Source organism: Solanum lycopersicum, chromosome 2, assembly GCF_036512215.1.
Source record: "Solanum lycopersicum chromosome 2, SLM_r2.1".
Taxonomy (NCBI): domain Eukaryota; kingdom Viridiplantae; phylum Streptophyta; class Magnoliopsida; order Solanales; family Solanaceae; genus Solanum; species Solanum lycopersicum.
This window is the reverse complement of record NC_090801.1, coordinates 50,183,768-50,203,976: the sequence shown is the minus strand read 5'-3', so window position 1 is coordinate 50,203,976 and position 20,209 is coordinate 50,183,768. Positions and strand designations below refer to the sequence as shown.

Here is a 20,209-nt window from a genome sequence, read left to right as displayed (position 1 = left end):
ATTCAAAATTCAAAAATAATGTTGGTCATGAAAGGAAATTGATCTGGGAGAGAGAGTTCAAGAGAAAATTGTGTAAATGAAAAGATAAAAGAAGGAAAATTTAAAATTCAAAAATAATGTAGGTGAGGAAACTAATCTGGATGAGAGAATTTAGGAGAAAATTATGTAAATGAAAAGAGAAAAGAACTCAAAAAAATCAAAATACTATATAATGTGCGTGCAAGAAAACTAATCTAGGTTAGAGATTTTAGGGGAAAATGGTGTAACCGAGGATAGAAAAGAACTGCTTTGATTTGTATATATCTTTATACAAATATACCTTTCGTCTCTTTATACAATACTGTGGGTCTTGTTAGATAGCAAATTATGTGGAACAGTCGCTACGAGCTGGAATTAAACTAAACTATAGCTATAACATTTAATATGAACTAAATATTTGCTATTTTATACAATTTTTCCTATAATTCGATTAGGATTGTAATTTTATCTTAAATTCCTATTATGTAAGTAATTAATTAATTATCTAATTATATAATATTCCTGTCGTCAAAAATCACATCTTACGTTATTGCTAAAAGAAGTTGTTGATATAATGAATTTTATCGTAAAACTAAAACATAAATCTCAAACTAGCAGCTCCCATGCGCCTTACAAAGGCACAGTCAGCTTGCGCCTTGTAAGGACCTTCTTCTATCAAATCAAACACTCTCTTGTCTAAATGTTTACCCTTTTGGTTTCAAATTCGTTTGAAATCACTATGTTACCTTTTGATTTCAAACTTATTTTTTGTTACCCTTTTGAAAATTTCACTCAATTTTTTTGCTCTTTCGGCTCCGAACGTGATCCACTTTGAATGGCAAAAAGGGCTATCAGGTGGACACATTTCTTTTCATCAAATTGTATGTGATCTAAAGTCCAATTCTGCTCAGTATTACTGGGGTGAGTAAATGCGTCAAATTGATGAATTGTGCTGAATTTAAACGGATTAATATGAATTTGACGTAAATTTGATGTAAAGAACAGGAGAGAAGTGATGTATAGTTGATCTTCACTCTCTGAGAAAGAGTCGAACTTGGAACTCATTTACCCATTTTCCAACTCAAGCCCCATAACCTGCACATACTTTGCTTCGTCTTCAATGGAAATTCTTCAATTATTCGCCAAGTTATACCTTTATTTCATAAATCTATGAGTCATGACCCTTTCAGAAAGATCACATCATAAAAGAGCCATATCTTACTACTGCAATACAATATACAATGTAGAACCTGTCTGTTCCACTCTCCCTTTAGCTGTGAACTCCTTCAAGTCACCTGCAGCCAGAACGAAGTAACACTTGCATTGAGAAACAATAGAAATACTAAGGAGACGTTCATTCTGTATAAATCTGAAATAGTACAAGATATCAAATTACTGTTTTATTCCGTGACACAAGTAGAGAGTATGGAAATCTGAGCTACTCACCTCAGCTTTCTGTAAAAAGAGAAGGCGGGAGGACTTTATATGGGTTTAGAATTCCGTTAGGGTCCAGTAGCTTCTTAATGTTGGCCATTAGTTGGACCTGCGATAAGAGATGCATCGGTTCAGCAATTTATAAAGGACTTACCCACACATTGAGGGGACAGAAGGAGGGGAAGGAAAATAATACATGCAGTATTTTCACCTAATAGTTTTTCAATTTAAAAGTAAGCTATGCAGACTAAATCAGACAATGGACCAACCGATGCCAATATCCACATTCCGTTCTTTATAGTATCATTTTGGTTTAGAACCTATTAATAGGTATACTTGATGGCAGTATATCAAACATGCTGGCTAGATGGGTATTTGCAGAGATGTGTTAGCAAGCTCACGTTATCTTCACTATATGATGCTTTAGAGGGAGACAAGGGCTTGATGTCAGTACACAATCATAGATGATCGTTTATCCCCATTCAGTCTTAACCTATGAAAAGAACTATTATTCATCACATCTCTTGTACTTAGTCGCGTTATTCCAGTATCTAGAAAGAAAATACTGAGGATTTACTGCATATTGGGGCGAATTCTCTGGGGCATCATGCAAAAAATATATATATATACATGAAGTTTCAGTATTTCCTAACTAGTGATACTTCTTTTGGTGTTGAAAGAAACGAGAACTTTCTATATTGAGATGTGTCGACAATTGCTGCTTGCAAACACTACATCCCGACAGAAGACTCAGTAGTACTGATGTCACTTTGTTTAAAAGATAACTAAAAGTACTGGTCTTACAGTTTCAGGTGACTTGGTATAATGGATTTTATTGGCTTTCATCAGTCCAAGGCCATGTTCGGCACTAATACTCCCTTTGTGCTTAGAAGTCCATTCATAAACGAAGGGTTCAATCTGTGATAAAATCTGCAACCAACATATCCAATTAATGAGATAATCAACTAATAAAATTCAGTGAGAAGCAAGAATGCCAGGGTAGTACATTATCATCATACTGAGGAGTTGAGATATTAAGATGTAAGTTTCCATCCCCAAGGTGACCATAAGCGACTACTTTTGCTGAAGCACCTGTAAAATTTCAATTAGAACAACATTAAATTCTCTGAGTTTGTTAGTTACCAGTAACAGCTGGCATGCCCCTAAAATTGTCGATTCAACAGAAAATGAAGAGATGGATAAAAATGAATGCATCAAATATGATATGGCATCTCTGAATGAGACATTCAAATTTAACTGTGCATTTACTTCTCCTGCAGGTAACTGAGTCATGATTTTGAAAAGGAATATATTTTTATTTTTGAAATTGAGTCTGTGGCGAAAGTGAAAAACTGAGTCCTAATTAAGGAAGCGCTAAGAAGAATTGATCCCATAAATAATCCAAACACACTAATAAGAATGAAATGGAACATGCTTTCAGCGAAGCAAGAATTTTGACATTCTTACCAAGTCGGACTCTCATTTCCTCAACAAGATCATACATCTTTTCAACTGGTATTGACAAATCATATTTATATACACCTCCTGCCTTCATCAAAGCTTCAGGAATACCCTACAATATAAAGATTAACACCTTTATTTATCAAGACATGAACAGACTCGTACCGCATGAAGATGTGCACTTTTTAAAAATAAATTTACAACAATAAACCCAATGTAAGTGATAGGGCAAAGTTTTCATCAGTTATTCATTACTGAGGAGATGCAGATATCTTGGTTCTTATCAAGTAAAACTTTCATGATGACAATAGGTCTTGAGTCTTGACAATTTTATAAAAAGCAGGTGCAGCTACTATAAAATCTACAAAAGGTAAGAGCTGAAAAAATGTGATCCAGATTCCAGACGAAAATCAATAATAGTAACAGAGTTCTAATAACAGAGATTTGTAAGGGACACAGAACTCCTTCACCCAAATTAAAGATTGAATTGTTCTTATTTATTGTGGAGATCACATAATATTCTCACTTGCATAGATGACTGGATGATATTTTTGGAAAATTATAATTTACTTTAGGGATCTTGATGGGTCTATATGATATTCCATATCACCTCTCTATATGGTGGTTACTACTATTGAAGCCCTACTTTAGTGATGAAGGAATATTTACTTATCAAATTATACATCCTTTCATTCTCTAAAAAATATTTACTTATCAAATTATACATCCTTTCATTCTCTAAAAAATATTTACTTATCAAGACTCTGAATAGTAGAATATCACAGGTTACAGATGCAAGCTTTTTTTGCTTTTTTTTTTTCTGAGAGAGATATTACATACAGATTACTTGTCAAGTATAGAGTGATAACCTCACGAATATGCCAGCAAGAAGATGCCTGAGTTATATCTTGTGCAACAACTCCATCACTTATCAAGTCATTTTCCATTGAGTGCAGCAAGAAGGCATCTAGTTTCTCTCTGCATACGTCAATATGACGTAACAGAATCCAACAAAGAATGAATTCAACTTATCAAATTGCATACTGAATAAGCAAGAAATTAGCTAAGTCAGAGGAAACTGAGAGGCTACTGACATCCAATCATCTTCACAAAACAACTAAACATAAAGGATAACAACACTCAAACGCTATATATTATTTACAATAGGTCACTCAAGCATGGATTTACTTTGTATCCTTTCCATGTGATAGTCAGACTTAATAAAGTAACTAGCAAATCCATAGTTAAAACTTGACAAATCTCCTAATGAATAGCGAAACACTAAATTCAGAAGCGAAAATTTTCATCGTAAAAATTAATTCCTCTTTCTAACTTCAACTCAAGTAACAAATAATGTTTTCTTGGTAATTTTACCATTTTAAGCATTTCAAATCCTATAACATACAAAATTAGCAATTTTTTGATCAATGATTCCTGAAGTATATTGATTCTAATCATAAGAAGTCTTATCCCGGCTGCTAATAGTTTAGGTTAGCTAATGAAGCGTGACCTACTGCCATCCTACAACCAGAGCATATAATAACCAGGAGAAAAAGTACTAAACAATCAACATGAAGAAACCAGAACTAGCAAGCACATTCATGAGTGAAAATTGGAACAGCTCAACGTAATTTTACTTTATTGATTAATAAGAGATGAGGGATAAAATGTGGTTGGCTTCTTTCCAGACTCAAGCGTGGGTTTACAAAATGGTAAGCAAGACACAAATGGCTAACAACCCATCATATGGTACAAACAATGAAAAGGCGTTCTAAAATATTGTTCAGTCAACTAGTGGTCTGAAAGTAAACTAAGCCAAAGTCCTCCGATATATAGACATCTCATGATACATTTGAAGTCTGATAACAAAGGCACGGTATAATATCCAACGGCTCGCCTCTATACTCTGAGAGGCACAGGAAGAAACATGTAGCCTTATGAGGATTAAGTTGTGTGGAAAAGGTTATTGTTTCTCCGATTTTTCCGGAACAAAATATCCAAAACAAACATGAACTGAAGTTCTTTCAAATGAAGGATATAAATAGTTATGAGCAACCAAAGTATTTTAAACAAGTAGAGCAAATTAAGCAATGAGGATGTTACCTATCATAAGATTCGCTGCTTCCAGTTGTCTCAATAAGAACATAAAAGTTATGCATTGAGGAAGGAAATGGATTACGGACACCTTCTAGATGTTTCAGGACCTGCTCCACGTAACATAATAGATAATGCTGCATTAAAGTACTGCATAACAATGGCCTATAACATTTATAATAGTTGTCAAAATAACTTGAATCTCCAACTTAAATTAACAGTCTAAGCACAAAGTTGACAGGTAAGGAACGATGGCTGACTATGCAGCACCTGCAAGCTTACCATGCAATTTTGAATAACATACAAAGTGACAATGCAGTAGTTACCATTCATCAAGTATAATAACCTACATAAAGCAACTCAAATAGAACAGGAAAAAGAACTTGACATTCCCAGATGATATCGTCAGGTGAGACTTGATGGATTAAAAAGACACATAAAGCTCACCAGATCCATTGCGCCATGATCAAGGAATTCAAATGCAGAAAGAATTTCCCCAAGTTTCCTCTTTGCCTCTAACAAAAGTTTCTGATGGCAAACAGAATTTTCAGCAAGTAAAGTTATCATATCAAGTAACTTCATAGTTGTATCATACTTCAGAGGGTAGAACCATTATTACCAGGCAGCTTGCATAATCTTTACAAGCAAGAAAGCATACGTTTACAGAGGACAACTTTGGAGGAGTAAGAATGGAAACCTTCGTTACAATACCCAAGGATCCCTCACTTCCTATGCCATGCAATAAAATAAAATGTTTATCACAATGTAAAACAACTTCTGTTGACATAGAATAAATAATATAATCTCACCTATAAATAAATGTTTCAAGTCATATCCAGTGTTATCTTTTCGTAAAGTGCCGAGCATATCAAGCACCGTTCCATTTGCTAAAACCACTTCAAGACCTGAATAGATGAAAGTAAATTTGAGAACACTTACAGAAGAATGGACTTCACTTATATGTTTTTTTAGAACAACATTACTTTTATGTTTACCAAGGACAGGAAGATCTTGAAAGGCTCATACATAGCCTTGTCCTCAAACGGATGTGACAAAACGGATCCCAAGTTTATCTTACAGATCTAAAGATGGAACATAATTTTCATTATTGGCTAAATCTTTCATCAGCCCCATTAATAGACTCACAGATTTGTTTAGGTCAGCAACTTCGACTCAGAAGTTCCATAACATAGCTCAATCAGATCTTACCAAGCACACTGCCATGCAGTGAACCATAGCGGAGAAGTCGCAAACCACCAGCATTAGTTGAGACGTTTCCACCAATTTGGCAGCTTCCTTTAGCACCTAAATCTAGTGGCATAACAAACCTAAGACAGAATGTGATTGACATTGATTTCATAAGGAAACAGAATAAAAAAGAACTTATTCGGTGGCATCAAAAGAGCTAGTAAGAAGTACCCAGAATAGTTTATAAATAGAAACAAACTAGACAGAAGATAGATGTAGAAAACAGGACAGAACTCTCAGTGCTGTTTCTTTCTATTGTCATGATATTAAAAGAAGATGTAACAGAGTTTGGAGAAGATCAGTCTACGAATTTGCAGATGGAAATATTAAACTGAAACACCTTGCTATTACATGGTAAGAATGCTTAGAATAGAATCACTCTGATGGATAACACTACGGAGTTTATATGCCAATTAAATGGAGAAAGAAACATTCTTTGGTCAGAAAGTTGCAAATATATGACAATAAAGTATTCAAAGGTGTTCCACTGTTTCTAGATTAAAACCTAAAAAATTGCACAAGCAGAATTATCCACAAAAAAAAAAAAAAAAAATATCCTTGACATGATTTATATAGAATTCATAAAAGGTCTCAAGTAAGAAAAAATCACCCTTGGTTATCAAGAAATGCGATGAGGTTTTCCAAAATGCATCCTGCCTCACAAACCAGTATGCCACTAACCTACAAAAAGATGTAAAGGAGGACAACTTATTCTATGTGCATAGACTTTATACAGTCGTAAAGAACTCTTTCCTTCATCAACTTTATATCTGACAAGAACAAGAATTGAAGATAGATCAGTAGAGTTACTTTTATCTTGTCAATGACATCTTTTTCTTTACGCTGAAATAATATTTATATCCCCCTGCAAAAGCAAGGGTTCATGGAGTATTTACACTCACCAGCACATTTTCAGAATAAACTTACTCTTACCTTGTCAAAAGAAATGAATTTATTCATATGACTGATACTGACGATCACCTGGACATTTTCAAAATAAAGAATACATCAGTAATCAGTTAAGAAAAGAATTATAAGACCAGCCAACATATTTATTTCAGAGAATTTTCAAACATTCACAGCAAAGAACATATCAGCAGCAAAAAAACTAGTTACATCAATCGGTCTATCATCTACTACTCAGTCCCAGACTAATTGTGGTCGGCTGTATAAATCAGCTATATCTGTTTCACATTTCTTATCCCAGAAAAAAAATACAGTAGCAATAATATTGATGTTTATAATGACTAGAGGTTCAGAAAACATGGATATGTTTGATAGATGTTGAGTACTACTAATTCTAGCTTGACGAGTATCAGTGCTTAGCTCATGTGTGAGACAGAGAAATCTAAACAGATTGGTTTGAAAAGAAATACAAGTTCAATATCTCTACAATGAGTTAGGAGGAAGTTCTGGCTTGGTTCTAAAGTTGTTAAATTGAGAAAAAAGACTTGAATTACTACAGCTTTGAAGTTTAAAGTCTCCTCACAGTGCAATTGTTTATAGAGTCAAGAAAACATTCAGCAGTTCTCTTGTCATTATTTACATTTCAAGCAGCCCAATGAACAATGCAATAATGCCGCCGCAGATCCTTCCACTTCCGAAAGAGAGGAAAGTGGAAATAAGGGTTCAAGCAGCATTTTGGATTGAAGTTGTAAGAACATCGATGAGAGAGTCGCTGAAACACGAATGTATTCCTCCTAGGTGAAGCTTTAAAGTAAAATGAGACAGTTTGCCCCCCACTCTTACCATTCTAACAGAAGATGGTTTAAGAAACATGATGCAGCAATAGTTATGTTTACTTCACATGATTAGGCAACTATCAGAAATCATTCCCATGGGTAATTAGCAAAATTAAGATTTGGCCCTTCAGAATAGGGCACACTGGTATAAGAAATGTCATTTAATGACCCAATTATTACCCTTTGTCCTTTGGACGGTTCAGTGAAAATTTGTTTGAATGGATTTGGCTTGACTTTGACCAAAATTTGATCCCAAAAACTTCTACAAGTATTTTATTGTGCCAACTGTTCTGAATTATTAAGTCTTCATGTATACTTTACATGAATGTACTCTTATCATTATGATTTTGGGCTCCTTAAACTATGATATGAAACATGAGAACATACCCTGGTAAACTATGTTTAAAGGTTGTTGGCTACTTGTGCTCTAACTCTGATTTTACAAACTAAGACAATCTATCTACGAAATAGCATTTTCTTATTAAGTTGGCTTTAATGAAACTAATTGTTTATCTGTTTTAAGATCCAAATCAACATCTATACCAGGTAATTAACAGTGTTGTTGAAGGTGAAATTTTGAGAGTCTGTTAGGGCTTTAAGCTCAAAGCGCAATAAAACTGTGGACGTCATTAAATGAAACCGTGATGAAGAACAAGAATTATGTATGTAATGCAAGAAAAAGTAACTACAATCACAAAAAAATAAAATTTTACGAACAAAGTAGTTGAAACAAACTATCGTTAAATATTAAATGGAACAGATAAAGTTGACAAAAAAAAATCAAATTTTTAATTAGATGAAAAATGCAGTTTTAAGATTTTTATTCCGTTTAGGTTAAGTTTTCTTATATGAAATCTATAAACTCCTTTTCCTAAATAAGTACCAAATTCATTCATACCATTTTCTTAACAATTAAGATATCTCTTCTCCAATTATATTTATTTTTAGAGGCAATCTCTTCAAGATAGCATGGTTAATTAAGCGCACACCTTCAAGCCTTGAAACCAACATAGAATGCCAGTTAAGCAGGCGAAGTGCACTAGGTAAGCGTCACCATCTTCAGATGTTAAACGCGCCGCAAATGAACCTTTAAGAACAGTGGTATACAACCAAATAGAAGAAGATATAATACAATGTGACGGCAGCCTGTCATTCTATAATTAATATGACTAACGGAAAACAAACTAACAATTTCTACTTGGACATAAGACATTCATGGTAATGTATCCCTCTACCCATAATTAATTACCAGTGGTCATCAAGTAATCAAGAATTCCTTACCTCATCAAAAGCAGGAACACTTCCTCCCACAAGACCTGTATTCCCCCCTTGTGGAACAACAGCCAGGCACCTGGAATTGCAATATTTAAGAATCTGAGATACCTGCAGAACCAAAGTCAAAGAAACACAAATGGGAAACCAAAAGGTGTAGATATTAGTATCTATTATCAATAAGGAACAAAAAATTTGCGAAGAGACGTGACATTTCAACCTCCTCTGCTGTCCGAGGTTGGAGCATAAGTTTACTGGTGCCCTTGTATTTCCTCATCCAATCCGTGTTCACAGCATCGAGTGTCTCTTCATCTTGAACCACCCCTCTTTCCCCTAATATATTTTTGAAATAGCTCAAGTCTTCTGAACTAACTGTTGAAAAATCTGGTCTTCTTTGAATAATGCTGGCCTGAGAAGCAAAACATCTATACTGGCTTCTGCATCTGTTCCATGGATTCGTACCCAGAGATACCGGGAGATGTTTAAATGTTTGAAATTCTTGTTGATAATTACAAATATAAGGTTTTACCAACTGAGAAGGTTGGCTACAATGATACCTAGAACCTACAAACCATGAGAATGAAGATTCTCAGTTTGCTTCATCAGAGTATCTTTTATAATACACATACAATTAGTTCCACTTGGGTTCATTTTCAACTAAACCTTAATATAAAGTCACTTCATTCATTGAACCTGAAGATTTATCAGAACAAACTCAGTAGATAACAATCGGAGTCCTACGTCAATGATTTTTTATTCAATCAGTAACCCCAAAACCATGTGACTAATTTTTTTTGTTGTTAAAAATCAAGATGAGAACGGTTGAATCAAGCATCCTCATACTCAAGTAACAAAATTCGAAATTGCAGGCTCTGAATCAGAGCAGCTCCACATGCAATCATCAAAAATTTGCGTCTCAGTCCCAAATTAGTTGATTCAACTATCGGACTGTTTGGTACGAGGATAGAGGCAGATCTAGGATTTGACATTTGGGATTCCTACAACGACCTCAAGTTAAAATACAATGATAGTTGCATTCACAATGAAATACTCATTTGATTTCTTAATATATTCAAGGTCAGTGCAAAAGTTAAGCTCTAGATAAGCCACTAACGAGGGAAGTCAAGTGGAGGTTTTTTTTCAAGGAAAATATTTTCCATCAAAATGGAAAAAGTGACTTCCCTCCCTTATAGATGGAAGTGTTGTATTTGTCACAACCATCTAAACTTTTAACTACATTTTACTTGCTCCAACTAAAACTTGGCCACCATCTAAGTTCCTCAGACTCAGGTTTGGATGTCCGATAAAGGTGGATCTGCAAGTTGGATCCTTCATGATCAAAATATTAAGATTTGGGGTTATAGATACAGGTGCGGAGATTAAGCTCAAATATCTAAAAATAAAGTTATATGTCTAAGTTATGAGACATTATGTGGAAAACTTTCCAAGGAGAAAAAATTGATTAAGACGAGAATTCTAGAAGGGTATAAAAGGAAAAGGACCATCATAAAAATTATTATATACAAGCTATTCCATTTTCTTCAATCCCCCTTAGATTTTGTTTTGTTTTCATAAACCATAGGTATTTATCCCGATTTTTCATGTCAATTATAGTCAAAATAGTGAAGAATCCGGGCAACTTAGGACATTATTGCCATAACACAGATGTGGCATACTCACTGACCATGTTACTAACATATTTTGTCTAAACACTCTCCGGATAGGTAATATCACTCCCTTCATCCAATTTATGTGGACCTTTCGAGTTTTGAGAGTCAAACAAGTGTTTTCCTTCTACCGCAATTTTCCAGAAAAATGACTTGTGTCATACAAACACACTCTATATGAATCGTTTCCATACAATACAATTCAATTTCGCTATTATTTTTACCTGATCGTCGATTTAGCTTTACTCCCTCGTTTTACCACAATCCATCTCATTTATCCGGACTTGGGAGTTTCTATGCTATTAGAAAATTCTCAGGATTGCTATAATTATAGAACAAAGCATAAATTTAACTGAGATGAAATGCAATAAAGCATTATATCAAAAAATTAGTTAATAAGAGCGGTACCTGAGGTGCAAAATGGCTTAGAATTGTGAAAATTAGGGTTTAATCGGCGATGAAAAAAGTGTTTGCAGTATGTAAGTAAACGGTAGGTCGATTTCCAGTCCTCCATTTCTGCAACTGTCTTCACTCTTCTGCTTCCTTCATTAATGAAATAGCAATTTCCCTTTTTACTTGTAACGTTATTATTTTTTATTTACCTTTATTAATTGTATCATTAGTTGCTACAAAAATTTCAATTAAAATAAGAAAATGCATCCTCTAATAATTTTAAATATAGAGTTTTGCTTATCAATTTTCCTAACGTGTCAAGTATATCTATTCGTGCAGGTCTATGTCAGATTCTCATACGCTCATACGTTATCAATATCATATAATTCTAATTAATTATCGAATTATCAAAAACCAAATAATAAAATATCGACTCATTTCTAGAATAACAATATGATAAACAAATAAGTAAAAAAAATATTAACAGAATTTCTAGATTAAAAATTCACATTTATTTTTCTTTCCATGGACAAAAATAAAACTTCATGTCTCTGCTTGGACATCCCATATGTTCAAGTCTCAATGGAACAAGAAACAGCTGCATTGAATGAAATGTCTTTTAAGTGGAACTGAAGCCAGCTTTTCCAACTGAGCATCTTTGACACATACAGCTCTAAGTTACTGATATTAACTTTTTAAAAAAAAGTTACTTGTATCATGTCCAAAATTACAAGTGTTAGACTATAGGAATCAAATAATCTCGAGCAACTGACTGACTACACATGGATCAACTTCTTGAAACAATATGTGCCAAGGAGAAACCAACCAATAAGAACAAACATGAAAATCAACAGGTAAGTAAGGAAAGTCCCTCCTCCAAAGATGAGTCCTAAACCAAGCACAACGAGAGGCGGTAAATAGGTTTTAACCATAGCTGTTCTATTTACCCAACGTCCCTTGAGAAAAATGAAAATGGCCAGGTTAACTACATTCCATCCACCAGACTGAAACCCCAGCCTGTTCAAACCATTAGCTACAAAAGAGTGGCAGTTGCAAGTGAAAATGCTGTAAGATTGGTGTTGGAATTCTTGAATGCTCTTTCTTATGGCAGATTCCCACGTGTCAACATTACCTCCAGATTCATCATGGTTCTCGACATATTCACCCGTAGGTTCAGCTGAATAAGGAGAAAGGCAGCAGCACTGTCGGACATAAAAGCGATGAAAACAAAGTAAAGATGCATTAGGATGTAGGACCAACCAATCAAATAGCAAAATCAATGAATCCTAATCACATAATACACCAGCTTGGATGGAAAATCTACAGGTTGAACCAAGAGCAAGGGCACAACAAGCCAGTGACAGCTTGATTAGAGTAAGGAAGTCTTTACAGAAACAAACCCAGTTAGAACCAGTAGGAATACCTGCTCTCTGCTTAATTGGAAATAGCAAGTTGGTGCCCCAAATGTGAAATTGTCAACAGAAACAAAGTTTGGCCCTGCAAAGTCCAAGATCACGCCATCCTCCCTACAAATCCCTATATGCCCAATAAAGGGGATAAACCAAGACAGGACAGGAAGTGGTGACCATACAATGCAGCACGGAAAACGGTCTCTTTTTGGATCAATCAGCATTGGATTCGGATAATTTTCTTCAATCATCAGAGCATGATCTGCATCTACCTCAGGAACCATGACCAGAGCATAAATAACTAGCATAAGAACAAAACATCCAAAATTATTATGATTCATATATGATTGTCATAGTGTATGTCCAGTTTCAACTTATGGTCTACACTATCCAAAATCATCTCCCACAGAAAAATTATTTCCTTCTCAAAAAAACAAATCAACACTGGCTCAAGCCAGAAAAGTGAAACAGCTTCGACATTTCATAAACTTAATAAATACATTTTCCCACATTTATAGCAACAAAGAGGTAAAATGCTCAAAAAGTTGGCTATGTTCAAGGAAGTCTTCAGCTAATATCTCCAATAAGTCAAAACAGCCAGCAAGGCTTCAGTAGCACTAGACAGAAGCACCAAATGAGTTCCCAATTTAGTTGTTCCATTGTACCCTCTTTTTGATCTAGCAAAGGTAAAAATGTAATACTGGTCCAGCTGGAACCTGATAAGAGAATGTGCACTAAGGCACTTACAGGGGCAGAGCTCTATAGAGCCAAGGGGGTTCAACTAAATCCTCTTTGTGGGAAAACTATACTGTGCAAATAGGGGCAAACATTTTTTGGGGGAATTATACAAATCTCCTTGACATAAGACCTCAAACGGGGCAATCTCGATGTTGGAATGATAATCGTTGTTGTATGCAAACTCCGTCAAAGGCAAAAATTGGTCCCAACGAGGCAACGACCATCAAAATCAATAACACAGGCCCTCAACATATCCTCCAGAACCTAAATAGTCTTCTTGGTTATAATTCATATTAGAGGGTGGATTGGTCTTTATGGAAAGTTTCTTCTTTGTTCCTATAGCCTTGAGAGCTTATGGATTTGACACTGTTTATGGTTTTATGCTACTTCTTTTGTTGTTATGTACGTGTCTTTAAATTGTGCAATATAATTGAATACCTCTCTTGCCTTCCTATATACAGTAAGCTGCTAATATTTTTTAATTCTATGTTTGGCTTTATTTCTTTACTCATCTAGCTCTTTTTCTCTCATCTAAGTTCCAATCTTCAATGGTCTTCTCGGTTGGCATTCCACGGTTCAGGTTAGCTAGTTTTGGTTCCTGGATATGGAGACATGGGGTAGGAAGTTGGTTAACAGTGACTAGAGCATAACATCATACTTGAGAACAAGGAGCTGTAAAAAATGACACCCACATTAGAAAAATATGGGGAACATGAAGAAGAAGCATCTGAAAGAAGGGCACGCCCACTAGAAATCATTCTCAAGTTCCAGTGAACAAACGAAGGAGGATCTGGTTTTTAACTAGCACTGTTTTCTTTTTTGGCAGGAATTATAACCAAGGTATATTCACTATCAATGTATGGTAATCAGCATCCTTGAATGCTCATTTCGTTGTATGGTAAGAAAGTAATTATACACTTTAGAAAGGAGAGGAAACTCGAAAGCGCAGAAACTTATGGTGCTTCGGTAATACAAGGAAATCATACTGGTGAAACGTATAACAGCAGAAACTCATCAACAACACAGAACAACAAGTACAATTACTCAAAACCATAAATGCACAGATGGGTATACAAGTATAAATGTAGAATCCATAGGGCAATAGCTACTATGGAAAGTACTTGTTACATAGAAGAAATATATCAGTAAAAGGCCAGGCAAACATCAACAACAAACAGAAATCCATTTCGCAGGCAATCAACGCGATATCATTGAGCACTTAACAAGGCATAATAGAAACAAAATGGAAGAGATATTGAAACAGTATATACCCTAATAATAGAAACACTACACATTCAAAGCCCAATTTGGGGCTTATACAGAGTTTAGCATCTCTATAGAAATTGGATTTTCATAGTTTTGCCATGAACAAGAGTTAGCTTTTGACTTCATTTGATTTTGAAAGGAAAATTAAGTTAAATCCCTTAACCCTAACACACATGAACTCAATCTCAATTAGCTGGAAAAAAAAAACTTATAAATCGAAGAAAAAAGGTCATCATTCATTACACAGCTAAGAAGAAGTTATGGCGAAAAATTGAAGAAGAAGCTGACCTGCAAATTAGAAGAGAAGCCGAGAAGAACAAATTGAAGCTGAAAAGAGAAAAATTAATTGCAAGAGGAACTTGTATCGTGGGCTAATAAAATTGTGCGTTGGCACAACATGCAACAGATACTTGCAATGACTAAAACACCCTTAAAAATGATTTTTAATGACACTTTCCTATTGGTTTTCATGTCTTAATCACCTCTATGTCCCTCGCATATTATTTCATTTGTTTCAATTTGTGTATATTACTTTTTATTATAAATATATTATTAAAGTTAAAAGTTGTTTTTGTTACAAATTTAATTGATTGTGGATGATTCTCTTGATCTATTTCTAATGTAATGTATTTATTTATTATATTAATTAAATACTATATTAACGTATTTGTCAAATGTTATAAAAGAATGATATGAATATTCTATAAAATGGTAGTCTTTCATCTTTGTGAAACACAATAGAAGAAGTTAAAATAAAGGTTATAACTTTATAATTTCCATCACTTTATCTTACTTTCTTGTTTAAGTATTTTTGCATTTTACTCTTGTTTTACAATATGTTATCAACACGAGTCTCTAACCAATATAGATCTACTTAATTTGAAATTATCTTTTTTCCTAAAAGGTAACCAATTTTCTTCATGTCGATTTTGTCATAATTTAAATTTGTGGCACTTGACATTTCTGGAAAGAACTATTTGTAATGGGTACTTGATGCTGAAATTCACCTTATAAGACATCAATTTAGAATAAAGCGAAAGATATGATATTTTTTTATTCAAAAAGTCTAAAAAAGTAAGTAATAAACTAGTAAAAAGACGGAAACATAAGCTAAATATTTTCCTTCATTGTCATCTTGATGAAAGCCTGAAAGTTGAATACTTAAAAATGAAAGATTCACGTAGTTTGAAAGGGAGATATGACAGATGCACTTACGTTTTCAAGATTATAAAATCGTAATTGAGTATAACTCTGTTGTACTTAGAATAACTTCCTAATTAAAATTATGTGGAGAAACTATGAAAGATGAGGACATATTGGAAAAGACACTAACTACTTTTCATGCCTCTAATATGATATTGCAACAACAATATCGTGAAAAAAGGTTTTCAGAAATCTTATGTCTTTTGGTGGCTAATCAGCATAATGACCTTTTAATGAAAAATCATGAAGTCCGCCCGCTGAAAATATTCCATTACCGAAGGCTCACGGGATAGAAGCACACGTCCAGTCTGAAATAAGAAAAAATTATTGGGGCCATGAAAATGTGTGTGGGTGTGGGAAAGGCAAAAGGCGATATAATAATCGTCGAGATGGTGGTCATAACAAAGGAGAGGACAATATGGGTTCTCAAAATAATCCTTCTAAATATTACTCATCTAGAAGTTGAGGACTTCTTTGGGGATCACAACTGAAGATTGATAATTGAACTGGGAAATGAATAATGTTTTTCTTGTTTTTAATATATTACTTAAAGTTCATGTACTTAAATTTTATTTTGTTAAATTTCGTTCTTTTATTATGTATCCTTATTTTTGTGAAGATAAATGGAATTTCTAATCTTAAATTGGATCCTAGATGAGTAATGGAGATACTGTCTTGTGGACAGTGTCACGACTCTTACAATACTAAGAGAAAAGAAATATTTCTCTCATTTGATTATGAAAAAGACATATGTTAATACAATACTCGATAGTACAGGGTTGATTGAGGGCTCGGAAAGAGCGGCCTTATTGCTACATGGAGGACATTATTGTAAAATAATAATGCATTGTATTGTAGTAAGTCTCAAGGGAACTTGTTAAGTTTTAAGGTTATTCGTCAAAATGACTATCACGTTGAAAATACAAATGAAGGAAATGTGGAATATCTTTATATTACTACGATAAATGTGGAGAAGAAAATTATGCATGAAAAATTATCTGCACTTTCTTCTAGGTTGTACCATACAAATATTGGTACGGTTAAATCAAACAACAGGTTTACTATTCTAATGATTTTGTCATTTTGCATGATCGATTGGACCATCCCGATTATAATATGATGTGCATAATAATTGAGAATTCACATAGGCATACTTTGGAGAACCAAAACGTTCTCCAATCAAAGGAATCATCTTGTGTTACTTGTTTACAACAAAAGTTGGTTACCAAACCATAAGTGGCTAAGGTTGGGATGGAATCCCCTGCATTTCTGAAACAGATACATGGTGAAATATGTGAACCTATTAACCTTGCATGTGGATCATTTAAATATTATATCGTCTTGATAGATGCATCTATAAGATGGTCGCATGTGTTTTATTGTCAACTCGTAATATGAATTTTGTGAGGTCGTTAGTTCAAATAATAAGGTTAAAAGAACAATTTTCTAATTATGCAATAAAAACAATTCGTCTTGCTAGTGCTAATGCTAGTGAGTTTACATCTCCAGAATTTAATAATTATTGTTTGTCCGCAGAAAGAACAGTTGAACATCTTGTTGCACGTGTTCATACTCAAAATGATATAGCAATGTCATTAATTTAACTACTTCAATTGATAGCTAGACCATTGCTAATGAGGACAAAGTTGCATGTTTCAGTATGAGGGCTTACTATTTTGCATGCACCAGTATTGTACACGTAAGGTCAACCAGTTATCATGACATCTCCTCATAAAAATGGTTTTTTATCAGGAGCCAAACATTTCCTATCTTAGATTTTTTTATTGTGCGGTAGTATGTTCCAATAGCTCCATCGCAGCGCACAAAGATGTGTCTCCACAGAAGGTTGGGAATATATTTTGGGTATGAATCTCGTTCTATTATAAAATGCTTGAAACCTAGAACTGCAGACTTATTTATGGCAAGATTTGATGGTTGTCATTTTGATTAATCAGTATACCCAACATTAGGGGGAGAACAAAAGCAGTTGGAAATGAGATAGATTGGAATTCACTTTCACTGTCTCATTTGGATTCTCAAACAAATCAATGTGAGCTAGAAGTTCAAAAGATGATTTATTTGAAGAATATTACCAATCAACTGTCGGATACATTTACTAACCTTTCACGAATCAATAAATCATATATTTCAACTGCTAATGCTCAAGTTTGAGTTGATGTCCCGGTAGGACATAAGGTTAAGGCAAAGGAGACTGGACCACGGTTAAAATTTGGTATATCAATTGATTTTAAGGATAAAAATTCTCAAAAAATAAAAGGAATAAGTGATCAAAAGGATCATAATGGAGGCAATTGCTCATTAAGAGCTCCGATACATAATAAATGATGACACCACTAAGGAGGTGTATGCACATGAAACTAATGAGAAAGAGGAAATCTTAATAAATTATGTCTCGACGAGAAAAAGAAAGAATCAAAATTATATTGTGGTTGAAATATTTTTGTCTATAATGTTGCAGGTGATATAATGCAACAAGATGGGTTTTGGAACCAAGATCTGTCAATGAATGTAGACACAGAAATGATTAGCCAAAATGAAAGAAATTCAAATAGAATTGGCTTCACTTATAAAACGTAAAAATTTTTAACCAATAGTCTAAAAACCTAAAGGTGTCAATTTAGTAGAGCACAAATGGATTTGTGTGAAAACGCAATGAAAATGATAAAGTCGTAAGATATAAAGCACGACTTGTTGCACAAGATTTTTTGCTAAGGTCTGACATTGATTATGAGGAGACATATTCTCCCGTGATAGATGCAATCACCTTCAACTATCTAATGAATATGATGTTAGGTAGTGGAGCCTGATTAATTTTAGGTTTTCCTATTTATTCTCTATTTTAGGTTTTCCTATTTATTCTCTGTAACCAAAAATACTCTGATTTATTAATATAAATATACCTCACCGCCGTGGAAGTTACTCACGGGGTGTTACCACGAAATATTGGGTTTTTTCTCTTTCTCTCTCTAGATCTCTCATCTCTTTCTCTTGAAAGTTCTTGTGTTCTTCATTCAACTAGTGTGTGTGCGTGAATTCGATTCTAACAACTGGTATCAGAGCTAAGGAGATTCAACACGATCACAGAAGAGGGATAGTTCAAAGCTTGGAATTGAGAAGTTTGATGGATCCGATTTCAGTTTCTGGAAGATGCAGATCGAAGATTATCTGTACCAGAAAGATATTTACGAATCATTGATCGGGGTGAAGCCAGAATCCATGACGGAGAAGAAGTGGAAACTCAAAGATCGCCAGGCTCTAGGGTTGATCCGGTTGACTTTGTCAAGAAACGTGGCGTTCAACATCGTGAAGGAGAAGACTACGTCCGGTCTGTTGAAGGCACTGTCAAACATGTATGAAAAACCATCGGCTATAAACAAGGTATATTTGATGCGTAGATTGTTCAATTTACAGATGTTTGAGAATACATCCGTTTCTGATCATATAAACGAGTTCAATATGATTGTGAATCAACTAAATTCTGTGGATATTAATTTCGAAGATAAAATTAAGGTGTTGATTTTGATGTCATCTATGCCCGAGTCTTGGGATACTGTTGTTGTTGCGATTAGCAGTTCCCGTGGATCTGAGAAACTGAAGTTTGATAAAATCCGTGATGTTGTTCTTAGCGAAAGTATTTGCAAACGAGAAGTGGGAGATTCATCGGGCAGTGCTCTCAGCGTTGATCGAAGGGGGAGAAGTAAGACGAAAGGTCAAAATTAACATGGTCTATCAAAATCAAAGAATCGAGGAAAATCCCTGAATAGATCAAACGTGACTTGTTGGAACTGTGGAGAAAAAGGGCACTCTCGGACGAACTGTACAAAGTCAAAGCAGAAATTTGGAGATGACAATGATTCTGTAAATTCACCAGAGGACATTGGGGATGCTCTAATTCTTAGTGTGAAAAGCCCGGTTGAATCATGGATTTTGGATTCTGGTGCATCTTTCCATTCGTCTCCAAGCAAGGAGTTGTTTCAAAATTTCAAATCTGGAAATTTTGGAAAAGTATATCTTGCTGACAATAAAGCCTTAGAGATTGAAGGAAAGGGGGATGTTTGCATAAAGACCACCTCGGGAAACCAGTGGACATTGAAGGATGTCAGATATATTCCTGGGATCAAGAAAAATCTGATCTCTGTTGGTTAGTTGGATAGCACTGGATATGCAGCAGAGTTTGGGAAAGGTTCGTGGAAGATCGTGAAAGGTTTTATGGTAGTAGCTCGTGGCACCAAATCTGGAACCT

At 34.5% G+C, this 20,209-nt stretch overlaps 2 protein-coding genes across 6 annotated transcripts; both read right to left on the bottom strand.

Moving 5' to 3' along the window:
• Positions 1 to 975: 975 nt before the first annotated feature.
• On the bottom strand, positions 976 to 11,628 carry LOC101247582 (D-2-hydroxyglutarate dehydrogenase, mitochondrial). 3 transcript variants are annotated; one of them, XM_010318927.4, is made up of 17 exons: positions 11,345 to 11,624; positions 9,490 to 9,833; positions 9,279 to 9,380; positions 7,189 to 7,236; positions 6,866 to 6,936; positions 6,217 to 6,335; positions 5,817 to 5,912; positions 5,627 to 5,736; positions 5,455 to 5,535; positions 5,017 to 5,117; positions 3,783 to 3,891; positions 2,920 to 3,025; positions 2,459 to 2,544; positions 2,257 to 2,382; positions 1,465 to 1,561; positions 1,269 to 1,313; positions 976 to 1,171 (listed from the first exon to the last, which is right to left on the bottom strand). In XM_010318927.4, exons 1-15 carry the CDS (start codon positions 11,448 to 11,450, stop codon positions 1,466 to 1,468), a joined length of 1,701 nt encoding a protein of 566 aa, XP_010317229.2. In that variant the 5' UTR covers positions 11,451 to 11,624; the 3' UTR covers positions 976 to 1,171; positions 1,269 to 1,313; position 1,465. The 3 variants fall into 3 exon arrangements, with proteins under 3 accessions (XP_010317229.2, XP_004233543.2, XP_010317230.2); XM_004233495.5 differs by having other exon boundaries at positions 976 to 1,313; positions 11,345 to 11,628; XM_010318928.4 differs by having other exon boundaries at positions 976 to 1,313; positions 9,490 to 9,712; positions 11,345 to 11,566.
• A 195-nt stretch (positions 11,629 to 11,823) lies between these two features.
• On the bottom strand, positions 11,824 to 15,136 carry LOC778265 (green ripe-like 2). Of its 3 annotated transcripts, none has more exon segments than NM_001246980.1 (3): positions 11,824 to 12,531; positions 12,753 to 13,039; positions 15,031 to 15,136. In NM_001246980.1, coding segments are annotated over 2 exon segments (696 nt in total). In that variant the 5' UTR covers positions 13,023 to 13,039; positions 15,031 to 15,136; the 3' UTR covers positions 11,824 to 12,105.
• Positions 15,137 to 20,209: the final 5,073 nt, after the last annotated feature.